At 36.6% G+C, this 26,876-nt stretch overlaps 1 protein-coding gene across 1 annotated transcript; it reads right to left on the bottom strand.

The window, feature by feature from the left end:
- Positions 1 to 948: 948 nt before the first annotated feature.
- Positions 949 to 25,815, bottom strand: bard1 (BRCA1 associated RING domain 1). Its single transcript, XM_044130868.1, has 11 exons — positions 25,531 to 25,815; positions 24,195 to 24,251; positions 23,534 to 23,682; positions 21,004 to 22,061; positions 20,494 to 20,574; positions 17,878 to 18,050; positions 11,990 to 12,122; positions 11,733 to 11,865; positions 8,178 to 8,270; positions 2,701 to 2,798; positions 949 to 1,667 (listed from the first exon to the last, which is right to left on the bottom strand). The coding sequence occupies exons 1-11, from the start codon at positions 25,620 to 25,622 to the stop codon at positions 1,332 to 1,334; spliced, it is 2,403 nt and encodes an 800-aa protein (XP_043986803.1). The 5' UTR covers positions 25,623 to 25,815; the 3' UTR covers positions 949 to 1,331.
- Between the last annotated feature and the right edge of the window lie 1,061 nt (positions 25,816 to 26,876).

Consider the following 26,876-nt stretch of genomic DNA (forward strand, 5'->3'; position numbering starts at 1 on the left):
ATTGATCAAAATCAAAAATTTAGATCCTTCTCCCTTTTTCCTTGAGTATAACAGTGAACTGACTTAAATGATGGATTTGGTGTAATGACTTCTTTATCTTTGAGGGGTCTCTAGGCCTATGCCAGTACTAGACTTGTTTTATGATGGATAATGATATTTATTTTTCTAGCTGGGAGGCACCTTTAGATCTCTGGGACACAGAGCCCTTTTCCTTCCTGAAGGCTGGACATTCCCAGTGTTCACACTTGCAAATAATTGGAGATAAATGTGGCAGGCATGTATAAGTGGCCTTAAACAATGAACATTGACTGACTAAAGAAAAAAGTGTATTTATTTTAATTAAATATAGTTTCAATCCAATAAACTTAAATATTGAAAGTGCATTTCAATTACTCATTTCACTAAGTTACACAGACTGCATACATTAGACTGGTGTTTTAAAGCCTTCATTTCTGGTCATTTTGAAAATGTTCTAACAGCTATTGAAATAAAACGTTTAAGATCAGAATATTACATCAGACAAATAATATGTGTAAATATTTTAATACAGAAATGTGTGCTTAATGAGAGAAATTTGATTAAAAAAAAAAGCTACCATAGCTACTTTGAATCTGATAAGCCTCATCAGAATGTATGAGTATTAATTTACTGAGGATGCACAGTGTAGAAGTATTCGCCATCCTCCTCACTTATTTCCTCCGTTTAAAGGTATCCAAGCACCTGTGTATCACAGATAAACAGAGAATTGTTTATTCATAAGACAAAATGAATAACATATGACAACCGCAAACTAAGAACAATCCCTTTTTGTTGACATAGCTCTAATCCTAATAGTCAATTTCTGAATTTTGCCTATTTAGATCTCTTTTCTTTAATTATTAATTTAAGAGTCCAAAAATGATTAAATTTCTACTAGCAGTCTCTACACAATAAAAAACAAAGATAATATACTGTAGAAGATTTTAATTCAGAGAAACACAACTATTCCACAAAAACTACAGACTCATTTTCTGAAAACACAAATGTATTGGCTGGTTTTATTTTTTTTTTCAATTTCCATTTTAGTTATTTCAGTCTTATGAGGCACTGAAAGCAAACATTGGTTAATAACGCAAGTCTAAAAAGAACAACTTTATTAGAATTTGTGTCATATTTTAAACACGTATGGTATCATAAAATGAAACATAATTGTTTTAATTTGCAAAGGAATTAGTTATTTATGATAGAAAACAACCAATTTACCACAAGTTAAAAACCAGTCAGAGTGAGTAAAATCTAGGAGAAATGTTATTCGTAGTGAATAAAAAAAAAAAAAGAAAACAGATAGTAATTTAATTCTGAGGTACAGGGAGGAGGCTGAAGGCTGCAATGCAGTCGATGATCCAGGTTGAGGGAGCGGACCACACTTTCCCTCGTCTGACAACCGCCGGCTTGTAGGTTCCCTGTGGGTCGTAGATGATGTACTGGGTGCAGAGGGCCTGGTCAGAGCCTGGCTCTGCATGGTAGGCTGCTGCATTCAGAGTCTGTGTAACGTCGCTGTCCGGCTTTGGCTGCCGGCTCAGGAGTTGGCCTCCTCCTTCTCGCAACAGCTTGGCAAGCTCGTTTTTGGTTGTCCCCTTAAAGGAGCCGAGGAGGAAGAAGAAACAACCATCGAAAAGCGGTGGAAGCTGGAGAAACAAAACTCTAGTTAATGGGTTATTCAGGTTTTTGTCATGCTTGCATGGCTCCTAATTCCAGATGAATAAATATTATTCCACCAAAAGAGTAGCTCAGAAAACATGAAACACAAACAGATAAAACAGATCTGAGGCTCGTGTTCTCAAGGCAAAATAATTATCCAAAAGATTTAATTCAATCTCTATGAAATCCATAAATGCTATCAAATTTACTGTAAGTGCTTAACTTAGATACTTTGCTAATAAGGGATTTTCAAAAACCTCATCCTTAAAAGAAACTAACTAGTGATGCTGTTTAAAGCAGCACTGAATTAGAGAACTGTTCAAAGTAACTCAAGCATCATAGAGTATAACATTTAAAGTAATAATGTTCTTTAATTATACTTCAAATTAAGTTCCCTTTTTATCTAAAGTGCATGAGTGTCTTTATTACTATTTATGGTATCATATTAAAAGTTAGAACTTTTGGTCCTTTCAGCAAAAAAAGAATAAAGCGAGAAAAGCACCATCCTATCATTTGTAAAGCAAATAGCTACTTATATTTACATTGTCTAATGACAATACTAATTTGTATAAATTATGGGGTTTCATGCTAAAACATCTCCTTTTTTGCAACATCAATTACAATCAATAATCTAAAGATACACTAAAATGTAATTCTGGTGGCAAATGCAGCCTCAAGACAAAAAGTTCAGCTTTATTTTCTATCAAGCTCTCTCTGCTGTCTGGTGAGCAAGTAGCAATTTTCAAGCCTTGCAACAAATTCTTGTTTGGTCTGAGGTCACGACTCCGACTTGGCCAGTGTAAAGTGTTTGTCTCGCCATTTGAGGATAGTTTGAGCTGCTGTTTCAGCTCTTTTCTTCTTGACCTCTCAAAAAAACAAAGAAAAAACCAAAAGCTGCTCAGGAAGCATAACTACATGTATACAGAATTAAAATATATTAAACCTAAATGAGACTCTAAACTAAACATGCCTCTGTTGATTTTTATTTTTCTGCTTTGTATTTGTGTGTTTAAAGTTTACCAAACTACATCTGTTCATGCGACTGCGCTGAGGGCCTTCTCCTGCTTCATGCTCAGCTTCAGGCAGCCACTTTCCCGCCTGCAGACATGCTTTCACCCCTGCCGACAAACAGATAAAGCAAACAAAATTAAGCTTGTAGCTGATTATGCTGACATGAAAAATTGCGACACGTTTTGAGAGGATGACAAAGCTCCTTACTACTTTGTTACACGATAGAAGATTTCAAGGATTGCCAAAGCTGAAGTTGTTGACAGAGAGATGCTCCCAGAGTTATGGATTTAACGAAGCAACTATCATTGTAAATATTAGACAAAACTTGAACACAGTCCAACTGAAACTGTGACAGCCAGTATGGTAAGAAAATGTAAATTTCTTTAAAGAGTAGAATACAAACGTCCCACAGTGGCTGGGGAAAGGTAGGTGTTACAGTAGCAAGTTATGGTAAAAATGGGATTATGCATTTTGTATGCATATCAAGAGATAATGCACGAAAAAAAAAAATTAATCAATCAACCCATGAATCAAAGTTTTTTGTTAATGGCCTTCATGTTGTGGGTATTGATGGATGTAATGTTTTGGATGTAATGTTTTTCATAACTTCTTTTAAAAACCCGTCACACAAGCATTACATAGTATGGATACACTTTTAGACTTTTCTTACCACGCTTCCAAGCAAATTGCAAGATGTAAATAACTCAATACAGATCAGAATTTCAGACAAATCCAAATGTAGAATGTCCTAAAAAATACTTGCATACATAAATATAGAAATATTATACTTTCATCACAGGCAATAAGACATATTTTAAATTCATCTTTCCTCCACTCACAGTCAGGAGGATGGTGGGAGAGAGAAAAACCTCTAGACATCACAGTTAGAAAACATCAGCATGTCACAATAACAACCATTATTAGTTACCTACCAGGCAAACAATTGTTTAGAAAGCAAAAAAAGGGAAAGCCTGTTCTCTTAATGCCCTCAAACGTAAACAGTTTGCTGTTTATTTACATGTTAAGCCATGTAAATAACATGATTTAACAGAAACCATATTATTTACACTATGATTATCAAAGAATGATGAATTACTGACAGTTCCTACATTTTATAGATGGAAAGAAAATATCATTAGCATTTAAAAACAAAGGTTCTTCATCCAAATATCACAAGGTGTTTATGGTTCATGGAGGTTGTGTGTTTGATACATCTGTTGCTCTCTGAATCACTGCTTTTTAATAAATCGCTAACAAAACAGAACCAGTCTCTAACCATCCACATTTACGTTTATTCCTGAAAATTAATTCATAGTTTACAACTCAGTGACGGAAACAATTTTAATCAGCATTGTATCCATGGAAACCCTTGCCTGGTATATACGGTTCACCTCACAACCACCTCCACAATCATTCGACAGCATCTTTATTTTCTGGAACGTTTCTCCCAGCTGTTCGGCAAAATGAGAAAATTTGTGTAAATGTGTGCAAGAGAAAAACCCTGCCACAAAAAAGCTAATTACATACTTTCATATATGCATATCTGTAGGAAGCAGTAAATGGTGTGGCACTGTGATTACATTTCTTCAACCCACTTAATTATAGCTTTGTTTCCTGTAGGGGAGGTAGGCTAAAGAAAAGGAGCAGATACTGAGGTTAATCGCTGCGGACGATTGTGCTTAGTGCTCAGGACTTATTAGCATATTTATTTATGTTCAGTTCAACTTCTAACCTCCAACCTTTGTGAGTCACTGAATGAGTGAGTGGCAAGATAAATTATCCCCACTGATTAAACATTAAACCAACTGCAGCTCATTATGACATGTGGATCAGGTCAGGAGGAGTTCAATCCTCAAACAAAATGACCTTGAAGAGATGCCCTGAGGTGCAATTAGGAGCAACAATAACACACAGAACTTCAGTAATAAAAGAAACTCAAGCAGTCATGTGTACATGGTTAAATACACATGTCCAAACCAAACTTGGAAAAAATATTCAAAAACATGAATTTGGTTCACAAATTAGAATTTTAGATAAACTTTCTATATTCCACACAAGCTTAAAATTACACACCCCAGAAGCAATCTACACATGCATCTTCATTAAGCATTCAACATAATTATTGGTATCTTGAGTACCCATGTGTAGAAATCAATGTAAACACAAAGTTTGAAAAAAAACAAACAAGTATGACATCATTTGACAGATTTTACATAAATTGGCTTGCCAAATATCTTAGAGCTTGTTTAGTGTAATTTTAAAAAATGGTAACCTTATTAAGAAATACAGGGCTTCTTTAGTTTTGACAACTCAACTATCTGGGATAACAAAAAAAAAATTCCATACTGACTTTTTCTGCATGTCTTTCTTCCTGCTGACTGGCAGAGCACTGTGAACAAGTGGAGGAGGGCCAGTTCTGTCCATCTTGTTAAACAGGGGTTTAAACTGGGAACAGTATGATATAAAACTACAATGTCCTTGTAAGTGCAATTTTTTTTATAGCTTTGGTATGTCCTTATATTAACCAGTCCAATGCTAATCACCATCAATTTTTAATAAATACTTCCAAACAATTTGCAGAGAAACCGGTTTTTATTTTAGTGTTTTGTGACCAATATGTTTCTCACATAATTGTAATTCTCATCAGAATCTGTGGAGATTATTCAGATTGGTTAGTTCCCTGTCACAGTCCTAACTTTTAGAGATGAGATAATAAAAGGCAGAAGAATACCCAAATTCTATAAACAGATGGACAATAACATTTTGACAGCATCACGTTTACCCCCAAGACAACAATCCTAAACCCAAATTTAAACCATTTTGTAATAGAAAAAGCTGACGGAAATTAAAACTAACATAAATTCAGAGGTGGTTACTCCTAGATTTTCTACACTACAGCCGGCAGCATCTAAACAACACAAATAGACCATACCCAATCTCATTCCCTAAACTTGACTGAATGGGCTCAAGTTCACATGCAAAGATGCATCTGAGTCATCTGCATTCTGAACACTGTCCCAGCGAGAGGAGACCCGAGTCCAGTTCCTGGCAGTCATGCCTCTGGCAGGGTCATATGTTTCACAGAGGCTTGACCCTTGTTCAGCCTCTCACTGCAGGCTAAAAAGGGAAAGGTGGAACTTGCGGACTGAAAGGAATGCCCTTTCTCTGGCAACATGACAGCAACAGCAACAAAACATTCAGATTAATGATCATAACTTCATTTTAAGTAACGATTTGATCTTTCAATTCTGAGATTGGAAACTAATCTAACTCTTTGGACATGCAAAGGAAAATCAGCTGGTGAGTAAAATTATGCGACTCGACCATCAGGCCAGTGATCGGTTGGTCACAAACAAAAAATATGATCTTAGATCTGCCCACAGCCTGGATCATTTTAAATTGCTTCTCAAAACTCATTTCTATTCTTTGGCATTTATTTGAGGTCTAATACTGTAGCTCTTCTGCTTTGATACTTTTTTTTATCAACTTATGTTATTGTCGTTCTTGTACAGCATTTTGGTGCAGTTTTATACCTTTTTTTAAAGTGCTATATAGATAAATTTGACAATGACATCTTTTTTTTTCACTAAACAGTGAATAGATAATAGCTTACGGCAACGTAATCGCAGTTTGGAAATTTCTTCTACCAAATTGTAGAAGAAAATTTACTTTTTAATCAAGTTGTGTTTTTTATTTGATGTATAAATTAATACAATCTTGTAATTACCTAATTTTATGTTGGATTCAAAACTACTAGCTCTATCAAAGAAATCCTACCAATGTTTTTTTTTTTTTAAATGAGACATATTGTCGGGAAAAAAAAAAGGAATTGTTGGAAATCAAAATCTACAACTGAGACGTAAAAGAAAACTAGGAATCACTATCAGCAAGAAAAAGCCTGACCTATTTATAATTTTGAACAAATCTTGTACTAAGTTGAATTTGTGTTTTTCTATTATATGTTACAGCTTGCAAAGAAGACAACAAATGAAAAATGCTGTTAAATCTTTTTTTGGGACACTCACACCCTCTCAGAGAGAGAGAGAGATATGATGTTAAAGCTACTGCTTTAACATCATACTCTCACACTCTGTCTCTCTCTCTCTCTCTAAAAATAAGCATTTTTAACTTGTGAAAAATCTACTTAATAGTTTACCCCCCCCCCCACCACTCAACCAAAAGGAGAATCTTTTAAGACAGGATAAAATGTTAATCCTGCTTCCCCAAAATAACAGCAGTGCTACAAAACATAATTCTGACAAAAGAGGTAATCCAGGACTTGGCCTAGATAACAGCGATGGCACACAAAGCCAGGTGATAGTAAGAAGTCACACATACACCAGGGCAGAAACAGAGAGGATGCCACAGTGACTGTCATGAGGGAGTGAAGATGTGTCAAGTGTTCAGCCAGCGTGGAGGAAAAAAGAAAACAAAAGGAAAGGGCTGAATGTGGTCCAAATGCACAAAGTATTACAGAAACACACATCTGGAGCCGAACTGGCAGGCAGCAGCTCTCCTAGCATTGTGCTCAACACACACGCACACACCGACAGTGAAGTGATGCTACTGACAAATACAGCAGTAAAGGGCACACCAAGGTGCCAGAAAACTCTTTGACAGCTAGTCTCTTTTTCCTTTGCTGGAAGCCGGCTTACTCAGAATTTCTGCTTGTTAACTCGGTACTGGGATGGCAGGAGGGAGAGGGGGACTAGCTGAGAATAGCAAAACTGGTTTTCGGATTACTAAAACGAGAGGAGGCAAAGTGACTAGGCCATCATTTAATTGCTATTGATATCGAAGACTTCTGGGGTAATCATTAACCAAATTCTATCCTCCAGTCATCCGCCCGCCTCATCTGGCTGTCAGACATGTAAGCAGGTGAGTACACACACCACAGGAGGCACAAACTATTGATCTGAAAATTGCCTGTTGAAACATTTTTCTTTGAATGTTTCCCAGAGCAATGCGTGTTCTGCATTTAGAAATCCTTACTCCACACAAGGAGTCTGATTTCAACGGCTTGCAGAGAGTACAAAGTTTGAAGACATGCTCTAGATTTCTTCAGCACTGAGGAGGATTAACCTCTTGTCTTTATTGCATAGGCAGCCTCAAAAGTAAATTCAGTGTTGCTTAAAGTATAGCCCTGAAATAAGAAGACAGCAATTTAGATGTTGCCTGGGACATAGCGGGAAATTATAAATATATAAATCAATTGGTCATTTTGAAATGCTACAAAGTGATTTGCTATTGCAAACAGGGAGCTTCGTCAGTGAAAAAAGATCAATGCTGTGCTAGCCTTGCTCGGAAGAATTTTTTATTTTATTTTCTATTTACAGGTGCCAAAAAGTATGAAAAAATTGCAATGGCACTGCCTGAGGATGACTGCGGTGAGAGGTTAGTCCACTTCCAGCAGTAGCTTTAACATCAAATTCAAAAAAAGGTGCCCACAGAGAATTGTTCCAGTCAGCAGCTCACTTCATACTTACAGCTGTATTTGACAACCCAGCAGCCAGCAAGAAGACCCAGGAGGGTGGAGTAGGTGGTGGGCATTTGTCCTTCTGGCACGACGACATGGCTCACTGGGAGAAGAAAACAAACATGTACAAACCCAAACTGAAAAGAGACACTTATGGGAGTTGTGCTACAAACTTAAAATAACAGCAGCCTGTGCTTGACTAGATGGTTCCAGATTGTGTGATCAATGATAAAGTATAAAGAACAAAGAAAAATAAGAGGCCATTAAGGAGCAGCTTATTGTGCATCAGGCATGGAGACGTAATACCTCGCTACTGTATTTGTACGGGAACGTTTAACATGTTGTCACGTTATACATAATTTATAGGGATTTTATGTGACACATTAACAAGAAAGCAGACATGGCTTTCACATTTTTGAGGCGGAAAGGAAAAATAAAAATCAGAGAAGTAAATAAAGTCCAGTTAAACAATCTGCATTCAGAAGTCCTCTAATTAGTAAAAATAAAATAAATAAATTAAACTGCTTAATTTATCTAAGAATTAATGCCGGTATTTTGTAATGTCCTTAGAAATTGCTATATTAGTAAACAAACAACATAATGAAGACCAAGTAAGTTTAGGTTACAAAACAAAATCCCCAATCTTTGACTAGCCCATGGGATACTGGTCAAATCAATCAAACAAAAATGAAAAGGGTAACACATAACTGTAAACGTGTATATAAACAGTTGTCCACCCAAACTGTGCAGAGATCCACTAGTTATGCGGGAGAATCGGTCACAGCACAAATATTAAGCATGCATAAATCACTTTTTTAAATGGATGAATGGCCAGAAGACAGCACTTGTTAAGATAAGCCATTTTAAGTTCTTTTGCTGTTTGCTACAGACCATGAAGGGGAAACCGCAAGTGTGTTGAAGAACTTGCTCAGGTCAGACGAGACCAAAATTAAACTTTTTTATCTGCATGCAAAGTGCTTGTGGAGAAAAACTGTCACCTTGAACACAATATCCTTATGGTGAAACATGGAACCAGTGTCATTCTTTTCTTTATCAGGAACTAAGCCTGCATGATAGTCGAAAACATAGCGTTCTGATATGATTGCTAAATATTGCATATGACCACATGATTGGTTAACACTGTGACAACCATTTCAATTAACCCGCATTTCCCAAAATACAACCTATATTGTCTATTTTCACAATGTTTCCATGATCCCTTAAAAATCTTGGTCATGTCTAAATAAGGACACCTGAAGGTCTCTCAAGTGGCCAAATTAAGTATTGGGAAGCAGAGTTTTCATTATAACACCAGAGCCATTATAGTCCATGAAAGTCTATCCAACCAGTTCTTTGTGATTGCAACAAAATAGGTCAGAACAGAATCTAGATGAGCCTTTGGGAAACTGATGTTAAAAGGGGAAAATAAGTCAAAAGTAAAGATCTCTAAACGTGCAAAGATGGAGGAATGCAGAAGTGTTGGAGCCGCATTTACAGCAAAAGGTGACCCACAAAGACATGGTTCAGAAAAGCCAAATAATAATGTTTGGCACTTTTATTTGAAGGCACTCTACTTTGTGAAGTACACTGCGAATGCTTTTAAGTATAACATGCAGGGCATAAGACAGTGCTTCTCAATTCCGGTCCTCAGGCCCCCCTGCCCTAAATGCGTTAGGTTTTTCCCTTCTGTCACACACCTGGATTGAATCTATGGGTGTTTAACAGGCTTCTGCAGCACTTGATGGTTATGCAATGATTAGAATCAGCTGTTCTGGAATAGAGACACATCTAAAACATGCAGAGCAGGAGGGTCTGAGGACTGGAATTGAGAATCACTGGCATAAGATTAGTAATCATCAGATATACACATAGCAATACAACATACTCTCATATCTCAGTTTTTCAATTACAAATTTAGAGAGAATGTAAATCTCTGGTTGTTGAGGTGATTTCATTCACCCCATAATCAGTCACTGTTGGGGTTAATAAACACGTTTTGAATTAAAAAAAAAGTGGTAATTAGAAAACTAATTTTAAAAAAAATTTAAAAGTGGAATTTGGGAAATAATAAAACAGATTTCAGTATCAAGGTATACTTCTCACAGTGTTAATTCACCAGCGTTTCTCACTTTGAGTGAGTACCAGGTAAACCTATTGTATGCCTGTCAAACTGCTGCTGACAATGAAACAAAAACCAGAGCAGGGATTTTTGCTATAAAAAGCAGGGTCACATAATCATAGGTTAATTAAAATTTAAATACAAGCTTATTGCCTCTTCTTTCAATGAGTGAGCCGAGTTGACAAGTGCAGAACGAACATAATTATATCCCAGGGGTAAAACCCTTTTACACTTTGCATTGAAACTGTAGCATTCAGCTCGAAATGATAAAAACTGGGAAAAAAAAGTCTGGAAGTACAAACAGTCACCCCTGCAGCCAGAGGGGGGGAAACAACAAGAAGCTCCTCTGCTTTTCATTAGTGTGAATTCATCACTTTGACAGCACCTCCAAACATTTTATGAGGAACGATTTCAATTACTTCTGCTCTCCAGTGTTCTTCCAGCCATTACTATGCAACAGTGAAGGAGCTGCTGCATCACAATGATGTATACACCACTAAAAGCAGCTGTTTGCTACTGTTGAACCTTCATGAGTGATAATGCTCAGGTACTGACTCACAGCTTTTACAGTACAAATGGATCTATGTTTCTTAGTAAGGCGTATAAAGCATAGCTGTGTGTGGGAAAAATATCATTTGAGTTAAAAAAATAAAAAAAAAACAACTCTAAGATTGCAGAAATAATTTCACCAAACATTAGAACTGCAGTGTGTGACTGTCTCTTCATGATAGATTTCTCATTCTTCCAAAATGGGAAGCTGGGACAAAACTGCCCATTGATATAACAACTTCTGTGTACTTCTAAGAATATTGAGCAAGAAAAGGTGTTTATGCAACAACAGCTGTATGAAGGGGCTGCAGTAAAAAATTGGCTGTTGACCAATTTTCACCTTATCGACCTTCCTTTTATCGTTAGCGAATTCGCCACTTGAGAGTTGAACTAGGCCATCGGTGCCCAAACGCCAGTGTCCTGACAGTTTTAGATGAGTCTCTGCTCCAAAACAGCTGATTCAAATGGTCCAATTAATTCCTCTGCATGTGACACTTGCTAACGACCCATCAGGAAGGAAAACTATTGCTCTGTGTTATCATTTGTATTCTAATATAAAGAATATGTAATTTATGACTACTCATGGCAGGAAGACGAGAAAAAAAATAATAATTTGAATGCTGTTTCTTTTGTTCTATGCAATAAGTCCAAAACAGCTCAGAAAAAAACAAAAATAGTAATTGGTATCACAGGAAAAAAAAGTTGTACAATAAATGGAAATCGGCCACAAAATTCTGAAGATGCATCTCCAATTTTTACATCTATTATTTACTCCTGCAAATCTCAGTTGCTGAAAAGTTGTTAGAAAATAATGGTTGTCAAGCAATGACAATTTGCAACATAGAAATAATGGATATCCATGAGCAAGTGTTGGTAAGTAATTTAAAAGAACACTACCTGAGCCAGAAAAGGTATCAACGATCCTTCCTCCCAGTAGCACTCCCAGTTTGACTAGCTGACGCTGCTCTGGTGATGATAGCTTGCTGGCCAATAACATTAAAGTCTGATCCCTTCTCGCACTCTCACTCGACTAAAATGAGACATAAGAACACGGTTATACAGTCTCCGGGCACTTAATGCGAGAATATCACCGCTTGAGGGTTGCCAAATGCAAGATGGAAAAAAGGATTATTCACTGATTTATGAAGACATACCGCAGAGATAGTGGCTGAGGGGCTATGAGATGTATGAGAATTAGCATATTGGATTCCTTCTGCAGCTTCCTGGAAAATCGCCAGCATCTCCTGGCTCACTGCATAATCTGCAGGACGCTTTCCATGTAGATTACTGCAAACGGGACATAAAATTCACAGATAAAGCATATCAGTGTTTCAAAGAATGTACATCTTTGTGTGTTAATGAGTTTGTGAAGATGAGGATGAAAAAAAACAAAACTTAAAATAAAACACAACTAAAGCAAAAGGACACACAAATCTCAGGTGCTTTAATGCAACAGCATGTTATTCTGTACTCTGATATCTCATAAAGAATAACTTCTGATGTTAAACATAATAGTAACCACCAACAGAATTTTGTCTAGATTTGTATGTGTAAAAATGTAAAATTTCAGTTTCTATAAATGTTTTCTATATTTTACCAGTCTAATTTCAAGCCAATTTGTCAAGTATTTCCTACCTCCCATTCTGGCCCTCCTCACATTAGAATCTTTAGTCCAAAGATCATAATCTCAATAAGAAATTAATATTCTTCCAGCATGTTATCACAATACTTGCAAATCTAAGTCACGATCTCTTGCCAAGCAAAACTGTAGAGTTCAATAATCCCATGTTGAGGGAAAAAGAATCTGACAAAAAAATCACACCCCACCTGTTCTGTGAAGCTGTGCAACAATATATGATATTCCCTTGATGAACAATAATCTTTGTCTCTCTTTAGCTTGATATGAGGTAAAACCAAAATATAAATTCCAGTTTTATCAAAGATCAAAATTACTTTCTTTCCATTAATACAACACTACACAATAATTGTCAACCCTGGTAAGACTGTAATAAATCATCATGGACACCTAGTGACTCTTAGATGTCTGCTCCTGCTCGAGTTCCCCAGCAGTGAGCCTCACTCCCCTCCTCATAGTGCATGATAGAAACATCCTTGTCAAACTTTGTTTTAGTTTTATTTTTATTTGTTGACTTGTGTGGTGTTTCAGTTATTAAAACTGTTTCTTTACACCAAAATGAATTTGAATCCTGACTGGAGCCCTTCTTTACAGGGTGTACATGTTCTCACTATGCAGCCATCTTTGCCCTCTGACTTCTTCGCACGGTTACAGAACATCCGATATTTAGAGAAATGCATCCAAAGAAGAAGATTCCCGTTTCTGTGGGGATTCAGCATATATTTTAAATCTGGTACACAGTAACCTTTTCAATACAGTGTGAGTAATGGAGGCTTAAAATCAAATCAAAAGCACCGCTATGAACAGACACTCAAAGATGATAAAAGTGCAACTATCTCCTGGCTACAAAGAGGATGTTGAAATGAAGTGCGAGTTTGAGAAAGCTGCTTGAAAGGTCACCTTGAGGAAGTGCAAAAGAGGAAAAAAAAGGGATGAAGAGAGAGCATGGCAGGAAGAGAGGATACAAATAGAAGAACCGAGCCCAGCAGGTCGTCTCTAAAAGATTAGGCGTCAGCAAAGATAACACCTGGGGGACAATTAATAGGTCCACTGGTCCATAAAATATTTCATTTGGATTCATTCTCCCAGCCGAACACACACACAAATATAAACAAACAAAGAATGTCCCTGACACTTCAACATATGCAAGCACACACGCCGGTGTGTGCATGCGAGAAGAATATGTAAAAATTTCAAGGGAAAGGGAAAAAAAATCATGGCAAAGGTAAAGTAATAAACACTACAGGGCTCTGCGTCTGCTTGACCACAACTTTGATTCTAGTGAGCATGAGCTGCAACATGCATCAAAACTAATCATTGCCACCATTTTGGGACAATAGAAGCATTATAACAGTGCGATAACAATTACAGCAATCTAAACAGTCCTGATATTGCAGTAGCGGTATATTGTGCAGCCCTATAATAGTTTCTTATGTGTTATAAGATTATAAGGATGTTTTCAGTTTCTCAGTTCTTATGTTTCCATGCAAGCATTTGCATTTTTATTCCACACAATAAAATAAAACTAATGGCAAAAGATATAAATTTTTTGTTTAGACCTTTCATGTCAGTCTGCTTTAAACAGTATGCTGTATATTTTTCTACTCCTTCAACTGCATTTTCTCTCACAGTAAACTTTTTCTGCTCTAAAACTAAAAAAAGAGAAATAAAGCTGTATGTAAACAAGGTTGCATAAGGAATCTTTTCTTCTTAGTGTAAAAGGTTTTATGGTCCATGTTAAAATTAATCTTTAGGTGTAAGGCAAAAATTACTATTTGAATCATAAAGACTGATGAGCCATGTTAGGTCAGCAGTGTGCATCCTCCACAAAATGTCTTTTCCTCAACGCCTATGAATTTGTGCATAGGTTAGACAAAAGACCACTGACTTTTACTGCATATATGCTTTTTAGATTTTGTTCAAAATTAACAGTAAAATTAACGGAGGGTGTCTAGTCATTTCTAACAGTCTCCCTGCAGCACCTTTGCTTAAGCCACTAACAATATTTAAAATTTCAACAGAAAACAACTAGAGTTCAGCACATAGGAGCCAAAACTCTTCAGTCTGCACTTTGGCTTGGCAAGCAACTACTGCAGACAGTATAGTTTATGGAGTATACTTCAAAGATTGGGAACATAATGACACCCACTCTCTAAAAGTTGTCAGACCCACATCATCTTAAAGGTGGCCTCTAAGGCTTTCCTGTAAACAAGCAAAGTTTCTGCTTACACTCAGTCTTTCTCACCAAAACACATTCTGTGAACCATTGAGGTTGAACAAAGCTGGAGAATAATTTTGCCAGCTATAAAAACATAAGCACAAAATTTTAATTAAGACACTTACTTTCTTGTGCTTTCCTCAAAATGATAACATTTTGTTTCTTATTTTGTAATGACATGTTGACTCTGTCTAACTGTGAGAACTGAATTAAATAGCCAACAAAGGCTCCAGTTAGTACACACGCATTCTAATTTAAATGTTCAATAATAACATTAAGACCAAAAAGCACAACATGTCACTATGAGGTAATCAATACGGTATTTTTGTAAATGTAACAGCTAGAAAATAGGAAAGTTCCAAAAAAATATTCACAACTATTTAATGACATTACTTATTTGTTGCATGAGCATACATTTTGTAAATACACAGGTCCAGTTTATATGCAGTACATTTTAATGATATGCGAGCACTGTATAAGGGCCTGAGTTGACATTACTTACCAACCAAATATAGATTGAAGGTTTTGAATTAGTGTATGGATTCAGCATTATTCCTCTGCCAGTTGTCAATTCAAACATACCGAGCAACTTCTTATTTATTTACAGTCATTTCTTTACTTTAATCACATGGTAATAACCAGTGGTAGCAAATGTAATTTTCAGGCCACTTCTTTAACGTCTCAAAAGTTCAGCTATGGTAATATTTACACCTCTCGCACAGACACGGAGCATTATTTTGCATATCATGTGGCTGTCCAGGTGTATAAAATACATTCAGATTTAAAACGAAGACTCATGTCTAATGCAAGGTTGATTATGCAAATAAAGTTTGTGCTGCTATAGCAAGCATTAACACATAAATCTGACTTTTCACCCATGAGAACTGTTTTCCCTCAAAATCCTTATAGAATATTCTAGACAGACCTTTTATATTAGTCTTGATCTCTTATTACGTGCAAAATATCAGTGTTTGCTTGTCCATGAGGGCCATGCTCACACTCTTGTCAAAATATCTGACAATATATTTAAGTATTTATTGTACATCTTAAAAATGTTCATAACAAACTTGAAAATGAAAAAAGCTGAAAGGAAAAAAGGAAGAGAAATATATTCAATTTGACAGCCCCACCCAGCCGCTAATCCAAAGTCTGTTTCTTAATAGTTCATCAAGTCATTGTGACAACTCTTTCCCTCAGACACTAACGGCTGAGTTCTGAGGCTCAAAGAAAAAGAGAATGGGGGGCAAAAATACACACACACACACACAACGATGAGAAGTCCTGCCTGTTTGAGAAAACCGAACAGAACTGGTAAAAACCAAATATGACGAATATGAGATTTTTATCAAATATTCGTCATATATTTGATAAAATATTCGCCAAAAGCTAAATTGGATGAGATGTCCATCCAGTTTTTTTTAAAGTCAGAAATACAGAATCCTTTGACTGTTTTAAATTGCAATAAAGATAATTTATTGGGAAATAAATAACTGATCCCTCAGACTGAATTTTGATAGCGATAGCTATATGACTCTGATCTTTAACAATCAATAGATTTTCAAGTGCAACACAGCAATGGAACAGGATAGCAGTGAAAGAATACAGTTAAAAGACGAAAACCAGTCATGCGCACAGGCAACAAAAGAAGCCATCAAAAACTATTTCCAAACCCAGAGCTTCGTGCCAGTCATTCCATTAGGAATTGAACTGACAGACGTCTTTGCTTGGCTTGTGTGAATGTGGCAGGCACTGAAGAAGTTTGGATGATGATTACATTCACCAGGCAGTGACCTGAAAGGCTCTCTGCATCAGTACTGAGAGGTTACAGAAGCAAAAAATGTATGGCCATGCATTAAAGGAGTCACCCAAGCAATAAAACAAACACAGTAAAGCAAGCAATGTAGAAAAAAAGACGATCGGTAATTACCAAAGAAGGAAAGCGACCCTGATCAAGCAGACTAATCATCTTAACGATGACCTAATGTCTCCTACCTCATTACAAATAATGTTCTACCCATCTACACTGCTTCCATAAGTGTTAGTACAGCATCAGGAAAGTATTAGGAGCATTAGCATTAGCCTTGCATCCGTCCACCTACGCACACTTTTTTTTCCCCTCACGCCCTGTTCCTATACACACATGGCTCACGAGTGACTGGGAAAAGAGCATTTCACCATTTATGTATCCATCCAATCATTGTCTGTATCCAGACAAGCGGATATAGATAATTACTTTCCAGCTGTCATTGGACGAGATTTGGGGCACAGTGTGGATAGGTTGCCAGTCCACCACAGGGCAACACAGAGACACACAGTACAAACAACCATGCATGCACACACTCACATCTAGGGGCATTCTTAGAGTAACTTCTTAACCTAACAGTCGTGTTTTTAGACAATGAGAGAATCCACACATGCATAGAAAACTTGCAAAACTCCATGCAGAAAGACTTTGGATTTGAACCCAAGTAAGTGTGAGAAAAACTGAGAAAAACCTGCTTATTTACAAAAGGTAACATTTGAATTTAGTGAAAATGTTTTCCTTCCTGTATCAAAGCTTCCTTGCCTGATTTGTCAGTCTCATTTTGTCCAAGTAATCTACATCCAAAATTAAAATACTTTGTTTGATTGGAATGGGATTGAAAGGCACATATACGTAATACAATTTGCCAGATTTAGCAAGGAGCAGTTGTTGGCAACCATATCCTTTACCCTTAATGTAAAAAGTAAATATTCCGCATTGACAGAGAAACTTTTGTTGCCAAGCTTCAAAGTATTCATTACAAAGATGGATGAAAGTGGGCATGGGCCAGTAGGAGTTTCTCAATATATAAAAACTTGACTAAAACTACCTTTTCATTGTATCATGGCAATTTACAAACAAAAGTTTGAAGTAAGAAAACGCAGAACATGATTAAAATTATTTTGTGTAAGACAAAAATCATTCCTACTTCACCAACATATTAAATTTCCTATTTATTGATGTTTGAGATATAGCTTTTAGCAAAAATATAGCAAAAGTCTAGTCAGACCCCTGTCTCTTTAAGAAGCTCCTACTCTTTCCAACACTGCGCCTTCAGCACAACAATGGCTTATGATGTCAATAGTTACAACTATTAATAGGAGAGTTGAACAGAAAAACAGTAAACAACACTACTTCAACAAGAAAAGACATTTATGCAACTTACAGAACGTTCTGTGAGGCACCAAGCTGCAGCAGCAGCTTAACAATGGCTGCATGTCCATTCCTCACAGCATCATGGAGTGGAGAATCATTTTCATAGCCAGGTGTGTTCAACAGGGCTCCCCTTGCGACCAAAACCTTCACAGCAGCCAGGTGACCCAGATTACAAGCCTCATGCTGAAACAAGAGGCAAAAAGCCTAGCAGTCATTCTGTGCAACTCATGCTCATTATTGTCCACTGTTATTTTCAAAAGAGGTCTATTACCATAAATTCTGCAATGAAATGTGTTTGTTTTTGTTTCCTCAGTTTGCTGTTTGAGACAAAAATATATCCAAAATAAAAATGAGGCTTAGAACTAATAACATTTAATTTGACAAAGTTTTTAGCCAGTGGTAATGATTCATTATTTCTAAACAAAAAGTAGAACTGCACAAAATCTGCACAATATGCTATTTTGCAGTGTATGAAAGTTATATTTTAAATAATAGGAATTATATCTGCTGTGGGCATAAAGGACAATGAAGTAAATCCAAGTTTCCAAATATATCACAATTGATGAATATAAAAGCATGACATCTAAAATATCATAGTGTACTGAATATTATGTCCAACCAGTCACTCTCGACTGTGATGTTGCAATAACATTTGTGATTGCTTCATTGTGTACCTCTAATAAAATTTGGCTGTTTTCAGATTTTACAGTTTAGCTAAAACGTTAACTATTTGTTTTAAATAAAAAGTCACAGTAGGAAACACAGAGTACAGTAAATACTGAGAATGAATTGAATTACAATATTTTATCTAGTAAATTAAACTTGCCTTTTGTCATTTCTTACAGCCCAACTGTTTCATGAAAACACAGGCTATTTCCAGTTTGTTTTTTTTTCTTTTTTTTTTTGTGCTGGCCATCTGTACCGAACAAATGTTTGTTTGACTCACAGGAATTAAAATCCATGGATTTGTAAAGTGCACAAACAAAATCTGTTCCATTTTATTTGCTCAATGCTCAACAATCCCAGAAAAGCAGACACTCGTATTATCTGAGAAGACTAATAAAACAGAGTTATGAAAGTGCTGCTGAAACTAGAGAAGTGAAAAAGACACATTGGGGAACAGAGGCTCACATAAGTTCCAAGAAAAATATAAGCAGTCAAATAATATTTCAAACTCAAAGCTGTATTGTAAGCATTTCAAAACATCAGCTGCAAACTGTCAGAGCTCAAATTGAACAAGTCTGAGGGGAGCTAACAGTCACATTAAGGGATGTAATAAAGTCAGAGGCAAACACTGACATTTGTTCTCAAAGACAAAAAAAACATGATAACCAAGGGAACAAGTGACAGCACTTCCAACTTCTCCTCTTGAAGCAGAACTGTGTAAAAGCACAAAGCAAGACCTTTTAGCTTAGCCTTATAGTTAAACAATTGCAGCAATTACAGTAATTATTTTAGCAAGGATACAACACTCTGATAAAGTTAGAGCAAAATCCTTTTTAGCCGTCTTTCACATAAATTTCTACAAGAAAAGTCGGTTAAATTTCCTTTTGTTTGGAGCTTAATATTCTTTAAACACGAATAGTGTAAAGGATTAGATGTAATCTAGTGCTGAATAAAAATGACAAAATTCCCCTGTGCTACATCTATCAAACAGAAAAAAACTGACTTCTTGTCATAAGAAAAGCTAAAGCTTTGGCTGTTCCAGGCTGTTGTCAGAAATGTGTGTGGCCAACGTTTCTCGGGAGAACTGTGTGTATGTTTGAACTTTGAAATTTTTGCAGTATTCTGTGCTACTATTATGATAGGATTAAAGATGGTAAAAAAAAAAAAAGCTACAGTTTTATTTTTGGTAACTGTATGATATTTTAGATGTCATGCTTTTATATTCATGACAAAGCATTCATAGCACTAGAAGCAATGTATTTTTTTAAACATTTCCATTCTTCAAGGCACCATTTACCAAAATGCACACAGTAACAGTATTTAATAATACTTTTGAATTTATTGCCATTTATTCATAATCTTGTGGAGCAGTGAAGAAAACAGCAAAAATAACATTTTCAATTGCATTGTAAGGTTTTTTTTACTTATTTACCATAATGATAGAGATACATTTAAAATCTTATAAGAGTGACATTTTTTATTCAGTACAAATGTTTCACACTTATGCAAATACAATCACGTAAAATATAAAAATTAGGACACCTAATTGTAAACCCGATTGTTTTCCAAACACAGAGATATTTCAGATCAAATTTAACACTGAAAAACAACATAAACAAAAGAAATGTATTTTGTGAGGAGAACTAAATCTGGACACCACCTCATCATCATAGATTCTACCATTTGCATATGATGAGGATAATAAACTTTCTTGGTCCTGATGCTACACAGTCATGACGATCCATATTTGGCATGAGGTTCTTTTCCTAGAATCCTGTATGCTATTCTTGCCAAACAATGTTCACAAATTTGTTGTCCAAATAATTTAACTTCACTCATGTACCCAAAGAATGTTATTCCTGATTGCTGGTTTTTGTCCATGTTTTCTGTGGCCAAACATAGTCAGGCCTTTGTGTTTATTTTTCTATTTCTTTGCTTAGATTGATGTATGTAGACTTACCAGTGGTGTCCAGCCGGCGTTATCTTTCAGGTTGGGGTCGGCTCCCTGATCCAGAAGTTCCTTGACAGAATCTACATCTCCCTGCAGGAGACGTATAGCAAACAACAATCCTGAGGTGAGAATCACTAAAATGTAATGTCAACCCATTTGAAAAAATAACACCCGATGCCTGAGGACAAAAAGATTCCAGGTTTATCAAACAGCCTCCAGAGAGAGCCATTGATTCCCGTGTCAGTGATGCTGGGAGGGATTACAGCCATGTTCATGTGGATTACGGAACAGCAGAACATGCCTGTCCAATCACCTGAGTACTGATTTGGAAAGGATTGGGTTTTTCATTATAAAAGAATAAGTAAACCATAAAAAGGCCACATTAGCACCTTTGACTGATATTTAATTTTTATCTCTGTAGGAGATAATAGATACAGCATTAACTTGAAATCTAGTTCCTTGGGTAAAGTTGCTTGCATTTTTCACTTTAGCAATGTGATTGTTAATAAACGTCTTTACCTTTATTGCAGCAAGATGTAGAGGGGTCTCTCCTCTGAGGTTCCTCTTCCTTACTGCAGGGCTTCCAGGGCTTGAATGGCCGAAAGATGACCGAGGACTGCACACGGATTTATTGTGGATGTCTGAAGACATGAGAGCTACAACAGACGGACTATGCTGTTTACCTTCTCTTGGGTGTTTCTTTTTCTTTTCACTTGTGGGGCTTGCTAAAGTTAAACGCTCAGTGAAAGGGGAAGCTTTTCCACCAGGTAATTTTCTCCTTTGGCCTGAAGAAGCCCTCTGTCTTTTTGGCATGGTTTCCAAGGAGCAGTTTCTCTCCACTGTTTTGCTTCTTTTGGAGAGACTCTCCTGGGAAGAGATGTTTGTGTCCTTTTTGGAACTGTCATCCAGATTTGGGTTATTTGTTGACGACATCTGACAGGACGTGCTCTGACCATGCTGGCTTTCGTGACTCAGCACATTGATCTCCTCTCCCAAGAGACTTTCGTTTATTGTGCGGTTTGTCAAACCGAGTTCACAGACCTGTGAGGCTTCAGTCTGGGCCTCATCAGTCGAGACAGAAGGGCTTAAGAAAGAAACCCTTTTGCGGGACCCTCTTACTCCGACAGCACAGGATGGCTCTGGTCCAGATGAGGGATTTTGGTCGTCTGTAATTCCCCACTGCTGGTTTATGGCCTCCAGCTTCTTCTTTTTCAAATTATCTTTAGTCTGTCTACGTGTGCTACTGGTGCACCCCTGAACCTGCCTTGTAGTAGCAGTTTTCTTAGATCTTTTCTTTCCTTTACTGTTTACATTACTTTCATTTTGTGAAGATGAAGAGTCTTGGGAGGACGAAGTGAAATTAAACACTGAAAGGTCCTGGCCCTGAGCTGTGGGGACTTTGGATCGAGCAGCAGGCTGTTCTTCAGATGACTTCCTGTCTGGAACAGTGACTTCTAAAGGCTTCTCCACCTTGCAGCGCACCTTCCGACTGCGAGGACTGAACCAGATCTTAAAGTTCTTCTTGTGTTTTAGGACTGCAGCTTCCCTTTGCAAACTGACCTCAGCAACAGAGGAGTCTGAAATAAAACATATATTAAAAAAATAAATAAACAAAAAAACAGAAATGATATACTTTAAGAACAAAACAGTATTCCCATCCTTTTACTGTGCTCACTGCAAATTTTGAAAGTGAATTGTTTTCAGAAAGCACTTTTATCTGTGTGACAACATTCTACTATGCACTTAAAGTTTAAAACAATTACAACAACAATTCATTTGCAATAGTATTCATAGAACAATGGAAATGTGTCATCAGCATCACACTGCAGGGATTTATTGGTTCAGAGGCAACAGCAAAGCTGGTCAGATCTGATGGGAACATGGATGGAAAGAAATACAGAGAATACCCAGAAGAAAACCTGTTAGACTGATAGATGGTCCGCTTTGCACAGAACAGAAATCCTAATACAGTCAGAGCTGCAGCAGAATAGTTTAGATCCAAGTACCCTCATGTGTTAAAAGTCAAAACAATAAATGTTTTGCAAAGAGGAATTATCACATAGCCAGGAGGCAAACTACCCAAAAAAGTTGAAACTGCAGTGAAAAGTCACTATGGATGACAAAATACCAGGAAAACATGTAATTGCAATACAATTACATACTGCATTATAATTACATAATTATAATGCTGTAATTATTATGATTTATCCACTTTATCCTGATCATTTGATTATTTACAATTTTCTCACTGTGAACTGTGAGGCTTAGCATCTCAGATATACAAAAAAATTACACATATGTGATTTAAGGGCAACTAAAAACCAAGCAATAGGCTGAATATATACAGCTCTGGAAAAAAAATAAGAGACGACTGTACTGAATCTCCATTGAAAACCTCATGGTTATTCCTCCAAATATTGATTTCTGAACTCTTCCTGAGTTAAAATGGGAGTATTGTTGTTTTTAAATGAATATGAGCTTGTTTTCTTTGCATTATTTAAGGTGTGAAAGCACTGCATCGTTTTCATTATTTTTACCATTTCTCATTTTCTGCAAATAAATACCACATTTTTGCTTGGAATTTCAGAGACATGTTGTCAGCAGTTCATAGAATAAAAGAACAATGTTCATTTTACTCAAACAGAGTTAAATCATAGAACTGACAATTTTGCAGTGTTCTCAATTTTTTTTCCCAGAGTTTTATATTACTGGCCTGCAGATTGATGGCGCATGTCTGTTTAAATGTGATATCCAACCACATACTGCATCCAGACAGTCATTTGCAACCACGACACACCAAACATTAATATTTCAAAGGTGATTGTGATTTGATATATTGTGCAGTTCACCTCAAAACCAGGCACTCTGCATTCACAGTTTTCTAATATTTTTGGAAAACATAAATGCTTTTCCTTCCACTTGAATCACGCACCACTTCATATTTGCTCATAACACAAAATCCCATTAAGAAACAATGAAGCCTGTGGCTGCAATGTGAAAAGCATATTTGGACCGACTGAAACCAACATGTTGCTGTGCATGCATTTACCTGGTTGTTCTGTGGGATTAAGCAGGGACTCCAAGTCACTGAAGAGCTGTATGATGCTGCTAAGCTGCCTGTTGATTTGAATGTCCTTCACCCACGCAGGGCTGAGACACACTGCGCAGCCGACTCCTGCCCGGGGGCCAGCACAAGACCTGAGCAATAAGCCTTTCTTAGAATGGAGTCCTACTTACATTTCAGTACAAAGAAATACACTGCATCTATTGATTCCCCCTCTTAACAGTTTCAAAAAGGAAAGGTTTGTAGTTCATACCAACTTTGGATCTAAGCATATTAGATTTCTTCATCCATGTGCACCTTATACTTTCAGTATTGCATCATTTAATCTCTACAGAGATTTCTCCAAATAAATTAAGTAATTTTCCACGCCTGAGGCAGAAAGAAGATGACTCCTACTGTGGCCATTTTCATGTGTCATAGCAGGAAAAGCAGACTGTTTTTTAAATACCTTTCAGGCATGCCAGTATACCCTGCCAGTAAGCCAGCATCCACGCATTCACAATCTTGGCAGTCGCGCACTTAAATGCAACGAAGCAATCATTATCATTATTAGCTACACCTGTGTTCGGCAAATAAAAATTCCTGCCACGGTGAACGCCTGCCCGTAATAAGCATATCACAGCAGAACACCGTGAGGTTACATTACCTGCACAGCATATGCTCGCATATCCCCAGACACACTGGCTCCTCCATCAAATTTGAGCTGGGAAACAGGGAAAGGATTTATTAGTCTGTGCCGGCTTAACTCATTGCCACACAAAGAAAGTAATTGCAATGCAAGGTGCTGTGGAGCGGTAATTAGGTTTTTGATCTTTACCATTTTGAGAGCATTAAAACCTAAATCCTTTTATCACAGAAAAAAAACTAGATTTGATACAATTCACCCTTCACTAAAATCACACAAGGAAAACTGAAAAAACAAACAATCATTTGCAAGGACTTCGCATGGTGTTGCTTGTTGCCTATATGCATTTCCAACATCTCACGCCATTCCTCTAAAGCTTATTTTGCCTGGGGATTGTTTATTGAAATTCATCAGCTTCCTCATCCCTGGACTGCAGTATGTACCATCAACTGTGAATTATTGTTCTCACAACATAAACCTTTGTTTATTTTTCCTGCATGGTGGATGTGAAAAGTCTACACAGCTCTGTTAAAAAGGCAGGAGAAATGAATGCAGAGTGCTTTTTACTTTAGCAGGGACTCCAACACGTACAGGTATGTAGAGGAAGAAGCTGAAATTCTTTAAGGGAAATTTTTTAAGTATGTGGTTGCTTAAGGACACTGCTGTTGACTTGTGACCAGAGTCGTTATTAAGGTATAGGAAGATGTTCCTCTTCATCTTCATCTTTCTTTTAGGAAGCTGAAACTTTCGCACCAGCACTGACTGTTCATATCTTCCTAAAACTGAACAAAAACAGCCCCAAAGCATGATGCTGCCATCACCATACTCTAATAAGGGTTTGAGATTATAAGAGTGTGTGCACTCTTATAATATAAAGGTCAGCCACAATAGCTGACCATTGGAATTTATATTTTTTCCCCCCCAAAAAAAAACATGTCTGAGAAGTCAAATTAAATATGACAACAGTTCTGAAATACTTTTCCTTGGTTTAATTTTTTACATCATAAAAAGCTGGCATTTTAGCAGAGGCAAATAGACTTTGATATCTTGAATACTAATATAAAACTATTCTCAATAAATGTAATTGCAAATGCACAATAGGGTCAGACGCTCATACATTACCATTCTATATTATGGTGGGAGAAATCACTTGAGTGCATCTAGTTATACTGTCTTTTTCTGTTGCGTGTAAACATTCACGGTTAAAATGACGTGGTTATGCGTCGTGTATTAAAGCTAGAAGTGATTTATTCTGTTATATTTATTCCCCTCACAGGATGACACCTCGTGAAACAGCTGTTTATGTTGCATTTTGCGTAGCTACGCAGAAAAACGGTTAGGATTCGCACCAACTTACCATTTGGAGCAAAGCAACAGTCGACGAAAGTTTGCAACCGCCTCTTTAGTGTTCTTCCAGTCATCTGTTTGTAGCGTTGTGATATTATCCATTTTTACAAAATGAAATATTTCTATTACCGATTTGTTGTCGAACTCGTTTGCTCCAATCCTGTCTCTAAAAAATAAACCACTAAACAACAAACTACTTCCTGGTTCCTTACATCTCCCGCCAACTATTCACGGAAGTGACTTAAGGGTTGTGACGTCAACTAAGACGCTTGTATCGACTTAGTTTACGTTCTCTGCTGTTTGACGATATTACAAACATGTAGGAGAATATGTTATAGTCAACTGTACAACGGTTCCGTACTATTTTGGCTAAAGGCTAGTACCTTTATCTTGCTAGCGCAAGATATTGTGTTAAAATTACAAAACTTGCTGTGGATATTTCTTCACTTACAAAATAACATAAACCTCTCCAGAAAAAGCTTTGACACACGTGACTGATTAACATCACAGACTGGAATTGATTAATTTAAAAATAATTATTGGAAATCATTATGACCTTTGATGTAATAAAACTAAATGCTCCGATTAGGTTCAGACAATGTTTCATGTAGAACTGCAGCATCATTTACTGCTTCATCAAGCAGATATAATTATATTGAGTTCAACCAGTTAGCCCCCCATGCATGCAAAGGCCTCTTCAACTGGTAGAGCTCAGACCATATGGACCAGAGCATAATTTTGTCATAAGACAAATTTCTGATAACATTCAGAAATTCCTCTGAAAAAAATTCTACAATAGTAACAATTCTCAGTAGTGTAAACTCACAATGGAGTGCTTTGTTTTGACTATAGTGATTCTACATAGTTTAATTCATGGAGCATGTCATTTTGAACACTGAAATGTAAAAGTGTCCATGAAAATTGTACAATTCAATCATTTGGATTGACAAATTCAAAACCACCAGTTAATGACAGTTTTAACTGAAATAAACTTTGCTCACTATTTCTATTGGCCAAGATATAAAACTCTAACCTGGGATATATTAACAGTATAATATTACAATATTCCATTTCCCATTCATGGGATAAGCAAGAGTAAAAAGTTATTTTTTTAATTTTTTTATTTTTTATTTTATTTTTTTTTGTAGATGTACAATGTAAACAAAAATATAAAATGACTATAGAAAGATAAATTAAACACATTGTGTCTATTACTACAAAGTAGAAAATAAGCATTTAAACCACAGGGTTAATAATCCCATTTACAAAAAACTTGGCTGGATAAAAATACTGAACAACTTAAACACTTTTCAGATATATTGTTTTAAGTAAAAACCTCTGAGATCCCAGTAAGTC

This window comes from Gambusia affinis, linkage group LG11 (genome assembly GCF_019740435.1).
Source record: "Gambusia affinis linkage group LG11, SWU_Gaff_1.0, whole genome shotgun sequence".
NCBI classification, from domain to species: domain Eukaryota; kingdom Metazoa; phylum Chordata; class Actinopteri; order Cyprinodontiformes; family Poeciliidae; genus Gambusia; species Gambusia affinis.